Source organism: Vigna umbellata, chromosome 1 (assembly GCF_029865625.1).
Source record: "Vigna umbellata cultivar VRB3 chromosome 1, Vumbellata_1.0, whole genome shotgun sequence".
Lineage (NCBI taxonomy): Eukaryota > Viridiplantae > Streptophyta > Magnoliopsida > Fabales > Fabaceae > Vigna > Vigna umbellata.
This window is the reverse complement of record NC_142165.1, coordinates 107,199,825-107,212,529: the sequence shown is the minus strand read 5'-3', so window position 1 is coordinate 107,212,529 and position 12,705 is coordinate 107,199,825. Positions and strand designations below refer to the sequence as shown.

Sequence of the window (12,705 nt, the reverse complement as noted above, 5' to 3'; positions counted from 1 at the left end):
TACAAGATCAACTCACGAAAGATAAAATATACAGCCATTTCCCATTCAACACAACTCAATCTAAAATACTTATACATCTTCATGGACAAACTTTAGATTTCTAAAGAGAAATGTTGCACTTGTAAAGAATATATGAAACATAGTTCTAACAATATGCAATTTAAATATTTGTCACGTAAATTCAGTTAAATAGATGCAAACAAGATTGAAATGCATATATAAGTGGTAAAGTGGTAATAATATAATAAAATAGTAATAAATAGTAAAAAGAAAAAGAAAACGTAAGAGGGTATGTTTATCCCCTTACATCACGTGAGTATATAAGCTTTTATTACATAAGAATCTTAAGAGTCATGAGATTACATCTTTTCCAGGCAATAGATAGGATCGGTGGGTATGAGAGGTTGATCAAGATCAGCGTTGTATATCATTTGATGGTTGTTTCCAGAATTTGTCTTATTTTTTATATTCATTTCTTCAAGGTAAGAAACCAATAAAATCTTCAAAAAGGATCAGAGTGCGACGGCAGAAGCCCAACAGGTATATGTTTTTGTGTGTTTATAAAGAATAAATGAACCAATACACAGGTTTCGAACAAAAAAAAAAACAAGAAAACATGCCAAACTAAAATATAGCTCTACCAACTCAAATTGAAATAGAGGTCGACCAACGGCTAGTTCGGACTTGATAAATTTCTCTTTAACTTGGCCAGAGCTAGCTCGATTTCAATACTCTATCAACAAGCTATTTGCATATGGGTTATTAACAAATCTCATATAAATGATCTAAGTATAAAAAAAAAAGTTAAACATGATAGCTTCAATAAAATGAAATATCATTGCATAACATTCCTAAAGTAAAACCTAGACTCAAAATTAACTTAAAGTCTTATTTTCAATTTTTTTGGACATCTTATTTAATTTTCATTATGCTTGACAAATTATAATAAAAATCCATGTTTGAAAAAAAAAGTTACGGTTAGATGTACATTATATTATATTATTGATGTTTTTTCTTGCTATTCGTGATTTTAAATTAAACTGATTTTAAACTAAATTTATAATCTGAGATCAACATTACTATTTTTTTGGAAAAGTTTAAACATAATTCACATAAACAAACAAATTAACTAATAGGTTATTTTCTATAGTCGTTATCGTTTCTAACTTATAGTTTGAAGAATTTAATTACATTAATTTATTTGGAGGAAAACTTTGTTGCATCCAATGTTGTTAGAGGTGACAAAATTTTAATATGTCTTGTCCGCAACTTGCAAAAAATGATTAGGATAGATTGACCCACCAGCTAATAATACACCATGAAACTTTGGCATATTTCATTTAGCTTTCAGGGTGTCGCACTTTTATGTGTTAACGATCAATTTGTGATTGCGTGAGCTATTTGTTTTGGTGGTTGTGAATTCATTTACTTACAGGCGATGATTTAAGTAAGAATCATGGGTGAAAGACAGGGAATGAATGCATTATAGATACTTTCACAGCCTTACAAAAATTACAGTCATTTTACTACCTAATTTAAAATAAAGTAAAATAAAATAATATAATTAAAATATTATTATTTAAGTTATTAAATGAATTTTAGTTTTGTAGATAATTTAAGTTGTCAACTATAAGTTGTCAAATGGGTATATTTTGTTCGATGGATGTGAAACATAACACCACCATGGTATTTAAAAAAATGTAATTAAATTTTCTTCCACAATTTCCTTTTAATTTTAATTTTATCTTCCCAATTAACTTTTTTTGATTATAAATACCAATTTTAAGTTAATTTTAATATCATTTCCATTATTTATAGTTAAAATTTAAAAATTATATTACATTTATTTTCAAAGATAAAATATAATTATTTAATTTTATTTATTAAAAAAAAGTATCGTACCCATCTACACAAATTTTTAGAAACTTTTATTTTAAATATATTCAAATCACATAATCTATTTCTATAATGAAAAACAGCATTATTACACTACTCAATAAAGAGAATGAACTTAATAAAAATTGTCAATGATCATGATACAATATTAGCCCAATATATTCAATCTCTGGTCACAGATTATTTTTTCTGCTACAAACATTAAAACAAATATATATCTCTTTGATAAACTTCGAGGTCCCTTACCCCTTCGAAGGATTTGTCACATTTTTCCAGCCTACAAAAATAAAAATTACAGCAAAATGGGAGACACAACTTTCTGCCTTGAATTCAGAGTACTCTGTTATTCACGTAAAGTAATCGAGTACTTTGAAAAAAAAAATCAGACAACTGGATCATTAGATCAGCAAAGTTACCTGTCAATAATTGATGAGCAATCATTTCTCAAATATTACCACATATGTATACAAGGTTTCGAGGTTTGAAAAAAATGTTTGATGAAAGTCACACATCTATTAGTGGTAAGAACAGTTTCCACGAGTGGTAAGAAAAGTTTAAAATATATAACTAGGTGGAATTATTCTTTATATACTGGTTCTCAAAAATTGAATTAAGCTTAAACTGTATTTTTTAATACGACATCAAAATTATGAATCAGAATCTATTTCATCAAGTATTATTGTTGGTTTCGTGTACTATATTATTATATTTATTATTTATTAGATATATTATTTTGAAGTACTGCCATACTTCAAAACAATAAATGTTTTTTAATCCTTCTTTTAATTATAATTAAGCATGCATGCTTTGCTACTATGATTTTTGGTTATATTTGCTCAGTGAATGATTTGGAAATGCTTGTCAGTTGTCACGCCGTGGTATCTGATAAGGATGCAATGCAGTGTAGGTATATTGTGTGCGCACTTTTATAATCGTTATTAAATACAATCCAACTAATAATATCACTCGGTGCATGCATCTGCGCCGCTACAAGTTCATGGTAGTGAGAAGCAGAACATTTTTGTTGGTCTCTCAAAGTCTACTAATGGTAGATTTTGGCGAGATCCGAGGCAGAATATTTGCCTCTTAATAAACTTTGGACTGGCATTAACTTTGTCATAGGTTGAATTTCGTGAATTTTTCGTTTCTTTCTTTTCTATGTGGTCCTATTATCACCAAGTTATAACACTATTCTTTAAATTGATAACAATGCTTTGTTTTTATCATAAGGAGGCCAAAATAAGCCTTAATGAGAATAATGATAATGAAGTTACTGGTGAGGTACCTGAAGATAAATTTCTGTCCCCCACTGCACGTTGTAAAGCCGAGTTTGATACACGTAAATACATTGACTACTACAAAGGAATTCCTCACATGACCTAACCCTTTTTTTTTCTTTTATTTGGTGAAATATGTAATCACTGTGCATTCATCAACAGTTTAAGTCAAATCGTTGAACATGCATAAGATGGGAAGATTTTGTGCGTCTCTGCGTGTGTTATTTCGAGTGCTGTGAGTATATATAATTTGTAAAAGTATTCCATATATGCAGACAAAGTGTTTGTTTTTAGCGAAATTATTTTTCTCCAAAATAAATCTTTTTGTATATGGCTTCAATGATTTTTCTTAAGATGAGTTTGGTTCCGGTAGAATAAGATGACAAATCGAATACTTTTTTTAAGAAAATCTTGAACTTTGACGTGAATAACTTCAATATTCTGTCCTTTTTACATCAGTCTTGGTTTTCGTCTGAAACTACCTACGGCTCTTGGATTCCATAATTATTTGGTGATGAACAGCAAAGATACCGAAAAACATATATACGAGTACGTACTATATATATATATATATATATATGATGGAGCGTTGTTGGGTTGTTTGAGTTTGGGTGAATAAGGTTTAACTCTTAGGAAAGAGTGAATTGTTTAGGGAGAAATAATTGGGTGTGTTCTGTTTGTCTTTTGGTTGGGCACATGCAGGTAACAGTGGCAGAAAATGACTTGATGGGAGGGACCTTGGTGCTTCCATCTACAGGATTCGGATACACTTCTTGCATTGGCCCCATAATCCATGATGAGACCTTCTCACCTTCAGCTTTTTCTATTCCCCACCTTGTCTTCACACTTCTTCAAAAATCACCTCCTCTTTTCAACAACATCTAACTCTTCTACGCACGCATCTACATATATATCATAATTAAAATCTTCCTTTTTCACACCAAATTGTGGTTCAGATTCTTTGCCCTTTCAACACTAGTGCAGAAACGGCTTTTTACGTCCGATATTTTGGCCTTTTGACGTCCGGCGTACGCCGGACGTCTATGCGGTAGACGTCCCTCAGACGTCCGTCGTGCCAGGACGGACGTCTATATGAACGTCCGCTGCCTGAGGACGGACGTCTATATGAACGTCCGCTCTGCCTGAGGACGGACGTTTATATAAACGTCTGCTGCATCAGGACGGACGTTTATATGAACGTCCGTTCCTGAGGACGGACGTTTATTATAAACGTCCGCTGCCTCAGGACGGACATTTATAATAAACGTCCGCTGCCTAACCACGGACGTTTATAATAAACGTCCGCTGTCTGAGGACGGACGTCCATATAAACGTCCGCTGCTGTCTGAGGACGGACGTCTACCTTGCTGAGTTCTTTTGGTGTAGGGCTGGGGTGGGACGTCCGTATGTGCACAGACGGACGTCTATAGACGTCCGACTGTACACTAACGGACGTCTAGTGGGCGTTTTTTTTTTAAAAATTTGTTTGTTTTTTCAATAGAACCACACCTGAAAAACAGAAAAATGTCCCAGAACAATTCTCCAATAACATAAATATGCGTTTTATATAAACAAATTTCTACTTAATGTTCAATCCACTACCAAACTATTAACATAAAAATAAAACTAAAACCAAACAATGTTCAATCAAGAAGAAATATAACTATTCCTAACTCCATCTTTGTAGAAGATAAGCGGTCCACTCCTGCCTTATCTGGTTAATTGTGTCCTCTGTAATAGGCGATGTAGTCTTGAAGTGCTGCAAAATTCAAGAAAGATTCATTATTGTTTCATATATAGTTGAAGATGATTTTGATTTGTAATGTATTGAAGGTATACATCATTACCTCATTCCAGTCATCTGTAATGACAGCTCGAATGATGGTCTTAATCCAACACATCACATAGAAGCCACATTCCCATGAATCTACTTGCTGGTTACACTAAAATAACAAACTAAATAGTTAAAAATTTAGATCATTCAATAACATAAATGAATTAGAAACTATAAATGACTTACAACCTTTGGATACAAAATTTGAACCAATTGACCACGAGATTTACCAATAACTCTGTACAGATTGAAAACACAAAGTATAATTAATATGACTATTTTATCATAAAAGTTGAAGGTTAACATCAAATTGAAGTCATTTTTTGGAGAAACACTTACCCTTGAAGCATGGTTCTCAACTCAGTTTTCATCCTCCTGTGCAACGAACAAAACCATATAATTTTACAGGTTTTGGGAATGATGACCATCAGCTGCCAGTGAGACCTATCACGAAGGACAAATAGTTATTCAACTAATTAAGGAAACTATAATAATAAACTGACCACATATAAAAACACGTACCCGTCAATGTATGGCACAAGGTATACGTCTCTTTTGGACTCATCCATCCATGTTTGCAAATAATGTTGTCTGTTTTGAAGTGTGTTACCAGACGGTTGAATGGTCTGAGGTTCAACAAATCCGTACATGGAAGACCGACCTTGGTCTACAACGATTGTGTCCATGTACCTAAAACAACAAAGTTAAGTCGTTAGAAACTATATAAGAATGTAAATAAAAGTAATATCAAAGACCAAATTGACTAACTTACATGCACCACAGCTGAATGATGGAAATATTCAACATCCTGTCTCCCTCAATCACCTCCAATGCATCAGAAAATGTGATATAAACTGGCACCTGTGGGGGAAGACCAAATACCCTCAAATCCCAGTATAGTTCTAATGATGCTTTCTTCAATCTGGGTAATTTTGTCACTAACTTTGATATAGGATCATCCTCTGCTTCAGCCATGTCATCATCTTCATGTATGACTGTATCATGAATTGGCTGCTTCTGAGCACGTGTGAACTGAAGATAAGAATTTACGACAAAGCTTTATAATATGAAGATAATTAACATAGAAATACTAAGGAAAAAGACATTATACCTGTGGAGTCGCGATGTGGGACATGATCAATGCTCTAGGCCAGGCAATAAATGTTCCTATGGCCTCCCCCACAAAGTTAATTTCTGGAGTGGGTACAGGCACCTGAGCCTGGGGATCCCGAACCTCGTCAATGGTCACACGCACGTGCTCGGGTAATATGGCAACACCATGAATGGTCTCCCCTCCCTCAAGCACTCGTCCGACAGCCACAATGCGTGGGGGATCCCCATCAACCAACAGGTCATATTGACCGTTATACTCATTGGGTTCTACAGCAGAGCATGATCCTCTAGTGCTGACACGAGGTGCTGTGGGAGTTTCATCGGCCCCCATGTGGCCTTCCGTCATGGAATGCAGCTTTTCTTCAAGCGCTCTTTGTATTTCTTTTTGTTCTTGTAGCTGCTCCATGAATCGTTGCTCCATTGATCTCATGCTTTGGTTGAGTCTTTCCTCCCATTGAAGATCCATCTGCCTCAGTGTCTCCTGACTCATTGATTGGGGGGTTTTTTGTGTAGGGCCAAAATAGTCACGAAGACCAATCGCCCCTGGAACTCCACGTACACGTCCTGGGTGCTCGGGCCTTCCTATGGCCGTTGTCAGAATGTCGTCCCTACCTTGGCCAGCAAATGTGCCCTGAGTCTGCTGCTCAACCAACTCATCCTGCACATAAAAAAACCAAGTTACTTAGAAGACATGCTGTGATAGATACACAATCAAATAACTGCTTATAATTTGAACTTACAATTCTCTGTGAGATCAAGGCAGCTGAGGAAGATGTCATGTTCCCATCAGATTTAGTCCTAGCAGCCTTCCACAGCTCGTACCTAGCAGGTGCAGGTGCTAGGTCAGGCGACTCAAGTCCCAAGGCATCGGCTCTAGACTTTCTCAGTTTCTTCTCCAGTTTTGCATATCCACCTCGTGATAACAAGTGGGGTGTGTCGTTTAGCCTTTGTCTTTCTTGGGCGGCTAACCTTTTATCCTGTGAAACCATGTATATAAGTAAGTCTAAAATCATAAAAACTCAATGAAAGATGATCTTAAGAAACATACCTTCCATTCTTCAGACTCTCTAGATGCACGAAACTGCATCCAATCCTCCTCTGTGAAGGTATAATGCTGAGATGGATTTTCATGTTGTCTATCTCCAAAGACATATAGTCGTGTCAGCCTTGTCTTGAAATCCCTAAATCTTATCGCTATATGCGATAACACTTTCCTTCTGATTTGCAATGTGTTTGGAATATCAAAATGTTGCTGTTTAAAACAAAAAACTTGTTACCAAGAGAAAAGTTAACAGATAAGTATATCACAAATTGCATGAAGTCTAAACATACCTGAACATCTTGCCATAAGAGGTTCTTGTCGACCTCTGGGACGTCATCCCAACATGCATGAAGGATAGAGACATGACTTTTTGCTAACTTGCCCAGATAACTCCTAAACCTATCAGCATTTGGCCCTGATGGATGACCTGATCTGGGGTCAATGTCAACATGCCTCCTCTGACCATCCACGCGTCCGGATGTCACATCTGCCACTCGGGTGACGCCTCGTCCACGTCTGCTCTTTCCCGATCCTGAGTCTGAGGCCGACATACCTGAAAAATTAGACAACGTTAGTAATAATTCAATTATGATGAACATACATATAAAGTCAATAAAAGTGAAAATATTAACCTATTAATTAATTGTTTTTTCCCAAATGCCTTCGTTGTGATCACTACGAATTGCTTGCATTACATCGGCAACGTCATCAACTGGGTCTTCAGTGGGTCTACATGCAACAGATGTTGTCTCAAGTATATCAAGAGAATCGTCATCATCATGTCCATGCATGTTTCTACCTTCTAAAACCACTGACCATTTGTTATTCGATGGATCACTTACGTAGAATATTTGTCTTGCTTGACTAGCCATGATAAATGGTTCATCAGTGTAATTCATCTTGTTCAAGTCTACCAATGTGAAACCAAGGTCATCCATCACGACACCAGAATTTATATCAACCCATTTACACTTGAAAACTGGTACTCTAAAAGTAACGTAATCAACTTCCCATATTTCTTGTATTATTCCAAAATAACTGATGGAAGCTGTGATTGGATTTTTGTCTTTAGAACTAGCAAAGTGCACAGACTCAGCTTGTAGTGTGACGCCACTATTTTGAACTCTGCTTTTGTCATCTTCTACCTTTGTCTGAAAAGAAATATTGTTTATATAGTACCCACCATATGTAATGACCTCTGTGTTCGGTCCACGAGATAACCTCAATAAAGTTTCAGAAACATGTGGAGTCGCATACACCTTTTTCTTAAACCATCCCAAGAAGGTTTTCACATGTTCATTAAGATGCCATTTTTCACTCATTTTTGGGTTTGCTGCCTTTATTTCATTAACGTGGTCAGAAATGTAAGGAATCACATCAACAGTGTTGTTTAAGACGTACAAATGAGCTTGGTCAATTTCTTTTCTGCTAACACTTTGAATTGTCACACCTCGAACACCCTTACCTTCACATTTTCCTTCGTTTTTGCTCTTGGGAAGACCGACGGGTTCACAAGATGGCATATAACTTGAACAAAATTCAATGGCTTCTTCTGCAACGTATCGCTCTATGATTGAAGCTTCTGGTCTATACTGATTCTTGACATATCCCTTTAAGATCTTCATGTATCTTTCAACTGGGTACATCCACCTTAAGAAGACCGGCCCACATATTCGAATTTCTCTGACTAGATGAACAATCAAATGTACCATGATGTCAAAAAAGGAAGGTGGAAAATACATCTCCAATTGACATAGTAGTCTTATTCCCTCATTTTCCAATTCATCTAAACCTCGAGGGTCAACAACTTTCTTGCAAATGGCATTAAAGAAAAAACTCAGACGTGTCAGAATACCCCTAACAGAAGGAGGTAATATGCCTCGAATAAGAACCGGTAACAATTGTTGCATCAATACATGACAATCGTGAGACTTTAAACCAACTAGCTTTAAGTCTTGCATAGACACAAGGTTACTAATATTTGAAGAATAACCTTGCGGAACCTTCACACTTCTTAAACAGTTACAAAAACTTTGTTTTTCTTTTTTGGAAAGTGTGTGACAGGCTGGGGGCAGATAGGTGCGTCTTCCTATTATCTGTGGATGTAACTCAGATCGGATTCCCATGTCAGCCAAATCTTGTCTTGCCTTTATTCCGTCTTTGCTCTTCCCTTTGACGTTTAATAAAGTTCCGATGACACTGTCACAAACATTTTTTTCAACGTGCATCACATCAATACAATGTCTAACATCAAGTTCACACCAATATGGAAGCTTAAAAAATATCGATCGTTTCTTCCAAATGTTCTTTGCAGAGGTACTTTTATGATGTTTTCCAAATACAATGTCAATGTTTTTGACTTCGTTGTACACCTCTTGACCATTCCGGGGTCTGCACACAACCTCATCCTCAGCACTTCCATTAAATGCTTTTTTCAATCTACGATAAGGATGATTACGAGGAAGAAATTTTCGATGTCTTGTATATACTGTCTTCTGACCATGCTTCAACTGAAGGTAACTAGTGTTTTCTTCACATATGGGACATGCAAAATGACCTTTAACACTATAACCGCTCAAGTTTCCATATGCTGGGAAATCATTTATAGTGCAAAACAACATTGCACGCAAACGGAAATGTTCCTGAACATGTGAATCAAACACGTCGATGCCTTCTTCCCACAACAGTTTCAAATCATCAATTAAAGGTGCTAAGTAAACATCAATGTCATTTCCAGGTTGTCTAGGACCCGATATCATCATGGTCAACATCACATATTTTCTCTTCATGTACAACGAAGGAGAAAGATTGTAAATCATCAACATAACTGGCCACGAACTGTGTTTGCTACTTAAGTTTCCATAAGGATTCATACCATCAGTTGCAAGTGCAAGCCTTAAGTTTCTTGGATCTGCACCAAATTCAGGGAATTTGTCATCAATATTTTTCCATTGTGGAGAATCAGCAGGGTGTCGAAGAAGATTATCGCACTTTCTTTCGTCAGAGTGCCATTTAAGGTTCTTTGCATCTTCTTTAACAGAGAACATACGTTTGAACCTAGGTATTATAGGCAAATACCACATCACCTTAGCAGGTGCACCATCATTACCTTCATTACCAGTGACTCTGTCAGATTTCTTTTTAAAACGGGATAAACCACATGTTGGACAATAGTTTAACGAAGCAAACTCCTTTGTGTACAAAACACAATCATTAGGACAAGCATGTATCTTTTGATATTCAAGACCCATTGGACATAAAAATTTTTTGGCCTCGTAATTACGAATAGGTAGAGTATTATTTTCTGGAAGCATCTCCTTCAACAACTCCAACAACTCGGTGAAACTTTTATCGGTCCATCCATTCCTTGCTTTTAAACTAAACAACTTTAAAGTTGAAGACAAGCGTGTAAAGTTTGAGCATCCTGGGAACAACGGTTGCTCTGAATCATTAATAAGAGTATCATACAAATTAGCCCTTCCAAAATTATCTTCACCGACATCACGTATCATGTCCTCTAAATGGTCACTCATCCATTCTTCCACATAATTTGTTCCTCGTGACGTGGTAGGCTGCTCAAGTACTTCTCCATGCCAAGTCCAAACGGTATAAGTCCTCATTATGCCGTACATGAATAGATGGTCACGCACATTGCCTAAGTCTTGGCGTATTTGATTAAGACAACGCACACAAGGACAAAAATATGTCCCGTTGACAGACTTAGCATTTTGTTGAACGTATTGCAAGAACTGCGAAACACCCTTGTCATATTCTTCACTCATGCGACGTTCGTTCATCCATCTTCGATCCATACTATGTTCGTAAAATCATTAGTTCAAGTGTTTTAACTCTCACAAGGTTAGGCCCTACCCATTCAAAAAAATTAATTTTCATAATTTGCTCAGCCACATGCATTGAAGTGTACGTCATAAAATTGATACAATTTCGGCAGCATTTCGCATTGGTCTCCAAAATACACGAAATGAGAGTAGTCAACGATGACCACAATCAAATATGCATCCGGAGAACAACACAAGTACTGAACCGAAATTTCATCAATCTTATCCTTAAACTCCAATTGACATGGTATTGCAAATTATGAAAATTAATTTTTTCAAACTGTCCAATCGGACAATTCAAAATTTAACACAAACGATTAAAAGATTAATCGTTTGTCTTAAATTTCAAACGGGAACTAAGTGTCACTCAATGTATGGCAATAACTAATACACATTTTACACAATAACACATACATGCATACACAAAATTTAACAGTCAAAAACGTCTATACACTAATACACATTTCGCATTAATCGTTTAACACAATAACATAAGTCAAAAACGTCCATACACAAAATCCACATACATGCATACACAAAATTTTCAACCAACAAGCTAACCTGAAAAGTTGATTCCAAATGAGAAGGAGGGAAGTGGAGGACTAAACGGCCTAACTCGCAGTCCAAAAAGAGGTCAAGGAAGTCGTCCAAGAACACGCAAGAGTCTGCAAAAAAACGGACCCAAAACAATTTTTAATCGGTTCAAATCAAAGACATTTCATCACATAGCAATGTAATCCGATTAAATGTAATTTTAAACGGTCCAAAAGTGAGAAAACGCACCTGCAAATCAATGGCGCAGCAGCGTTCTGCGGAGGAAGACGATGAACAGTGGTTGCGCGTTTGCGGAGCAAGGTAACTGGTCACGTTTCGCGGGAGCAAAGGTTTTATAATCTTAGACGTCCGACACTCTGGGGGACGGACGTTTATAATAGTATAGACGTCCGTTTCGTCACTAATATGACGTCTTTGACGATTTAAAAATCATATTCGCGGGTGCTTTAAACGTCTGTCCTGGGTCACGGACGTCTATTGTACTGAACAACTGAACGTTTCAACTCCCAATGGCAGCCCATAAACGTCCGTCCTACGAGGGCACGGACGTCTATAATATTATAGACGTCCGTGCCCCCAGACTGGACGTGTAAACCCTAAACCTAAACCTGCAGAGAATTAAATACCCAACCACCCCTGTCAGTACATAAACGTCCGTCCTGGGAGGGCACGGACGTCTATAATATTATAGACGTCCGTGCCCTCCAGACTGGACGTGTAAGGACTGAAGACAATTAAATACCCAACAACCTGTCAGTACTTTAAACGTCCGTGATGCGGGGACGGACGTCTATAATGGCTGCCATGGTATTTGAAACGTTCAGCTTATAAACGTTCAGTTGTCAGCATATTAAATTCATATCATTATAAACGTCCGTCTCAACCTGGGACGGACGTTCAAAAAGCTACACACAGAACAGCCTATTAACCTTATGAACGTCCGTCTCGGCCAGGAACGGACGTTCACAAGTGCACATGATTTTCACTGTTGAGCTTTTAAACGTCCGTCACCTAGGACGGACGTTCATAACACTATAAACGTCCGTCTCGGCCAGGGACGGACGTTCAAAAAGCATGTCTGTCAGTCCTCTGAACGTCCGTTCTGAGGACGGACGTTCGCGCACTCACAGGACGGACGTTCTTTGTTAA

General features: G+C 36.9%; 1 protein-coding gene across 3 annotated transcripts; it reads right to left on the bottom strand.

Moving 5' to 3' along the window:
• Positions 1–5,146: 5,146 nt before the first annotated feature.
• LOC148207067 (uncharacterized) lies at positions 5,147–10,974 on the bottom strand. Of its 3 annotated transcripts, none has more exons than XM_088115974.1 (2): positions 9,394–10,974; positions 5,147–5,505 (listed from the first exon to the last, which is right to left on the bottom strand). In XM_088115974.1, exons 1-2 carry the CDS (start codon positions 10,972–10,974, stop codon positions 5,476–5,478), a joined length of 1,611 nt encoding a protein of 536 aa, XP_087972100.1. In that variant the 3' UTR covers positions 5,147–5,475. The 3 variants fall into 3 exon arrangements, with proteins under 3 accessions (XP_087972100.1, XP_087972101.1, XP_087972096.1); XM_088115975.1 differs by having other exon boundaries at positions 9,402–10,974; XM_088115970.1 differs by lacking the exon at positions 5,147–5,505 and having other exon boundaries at positions 7,131–10,974.
• Between the last annotated feature and the right edge of the window lie 1,731 nt (positions 10,975–12,705).

Coding starts and splice junctions, on each gene's coding strand:
- LOC148207067 (XM_088115970.1), bottom strand. CDS start 10,974: ATGGATCGAAGATGGATGAACGAACGTCGCATGAGTGAAGAATATGAC.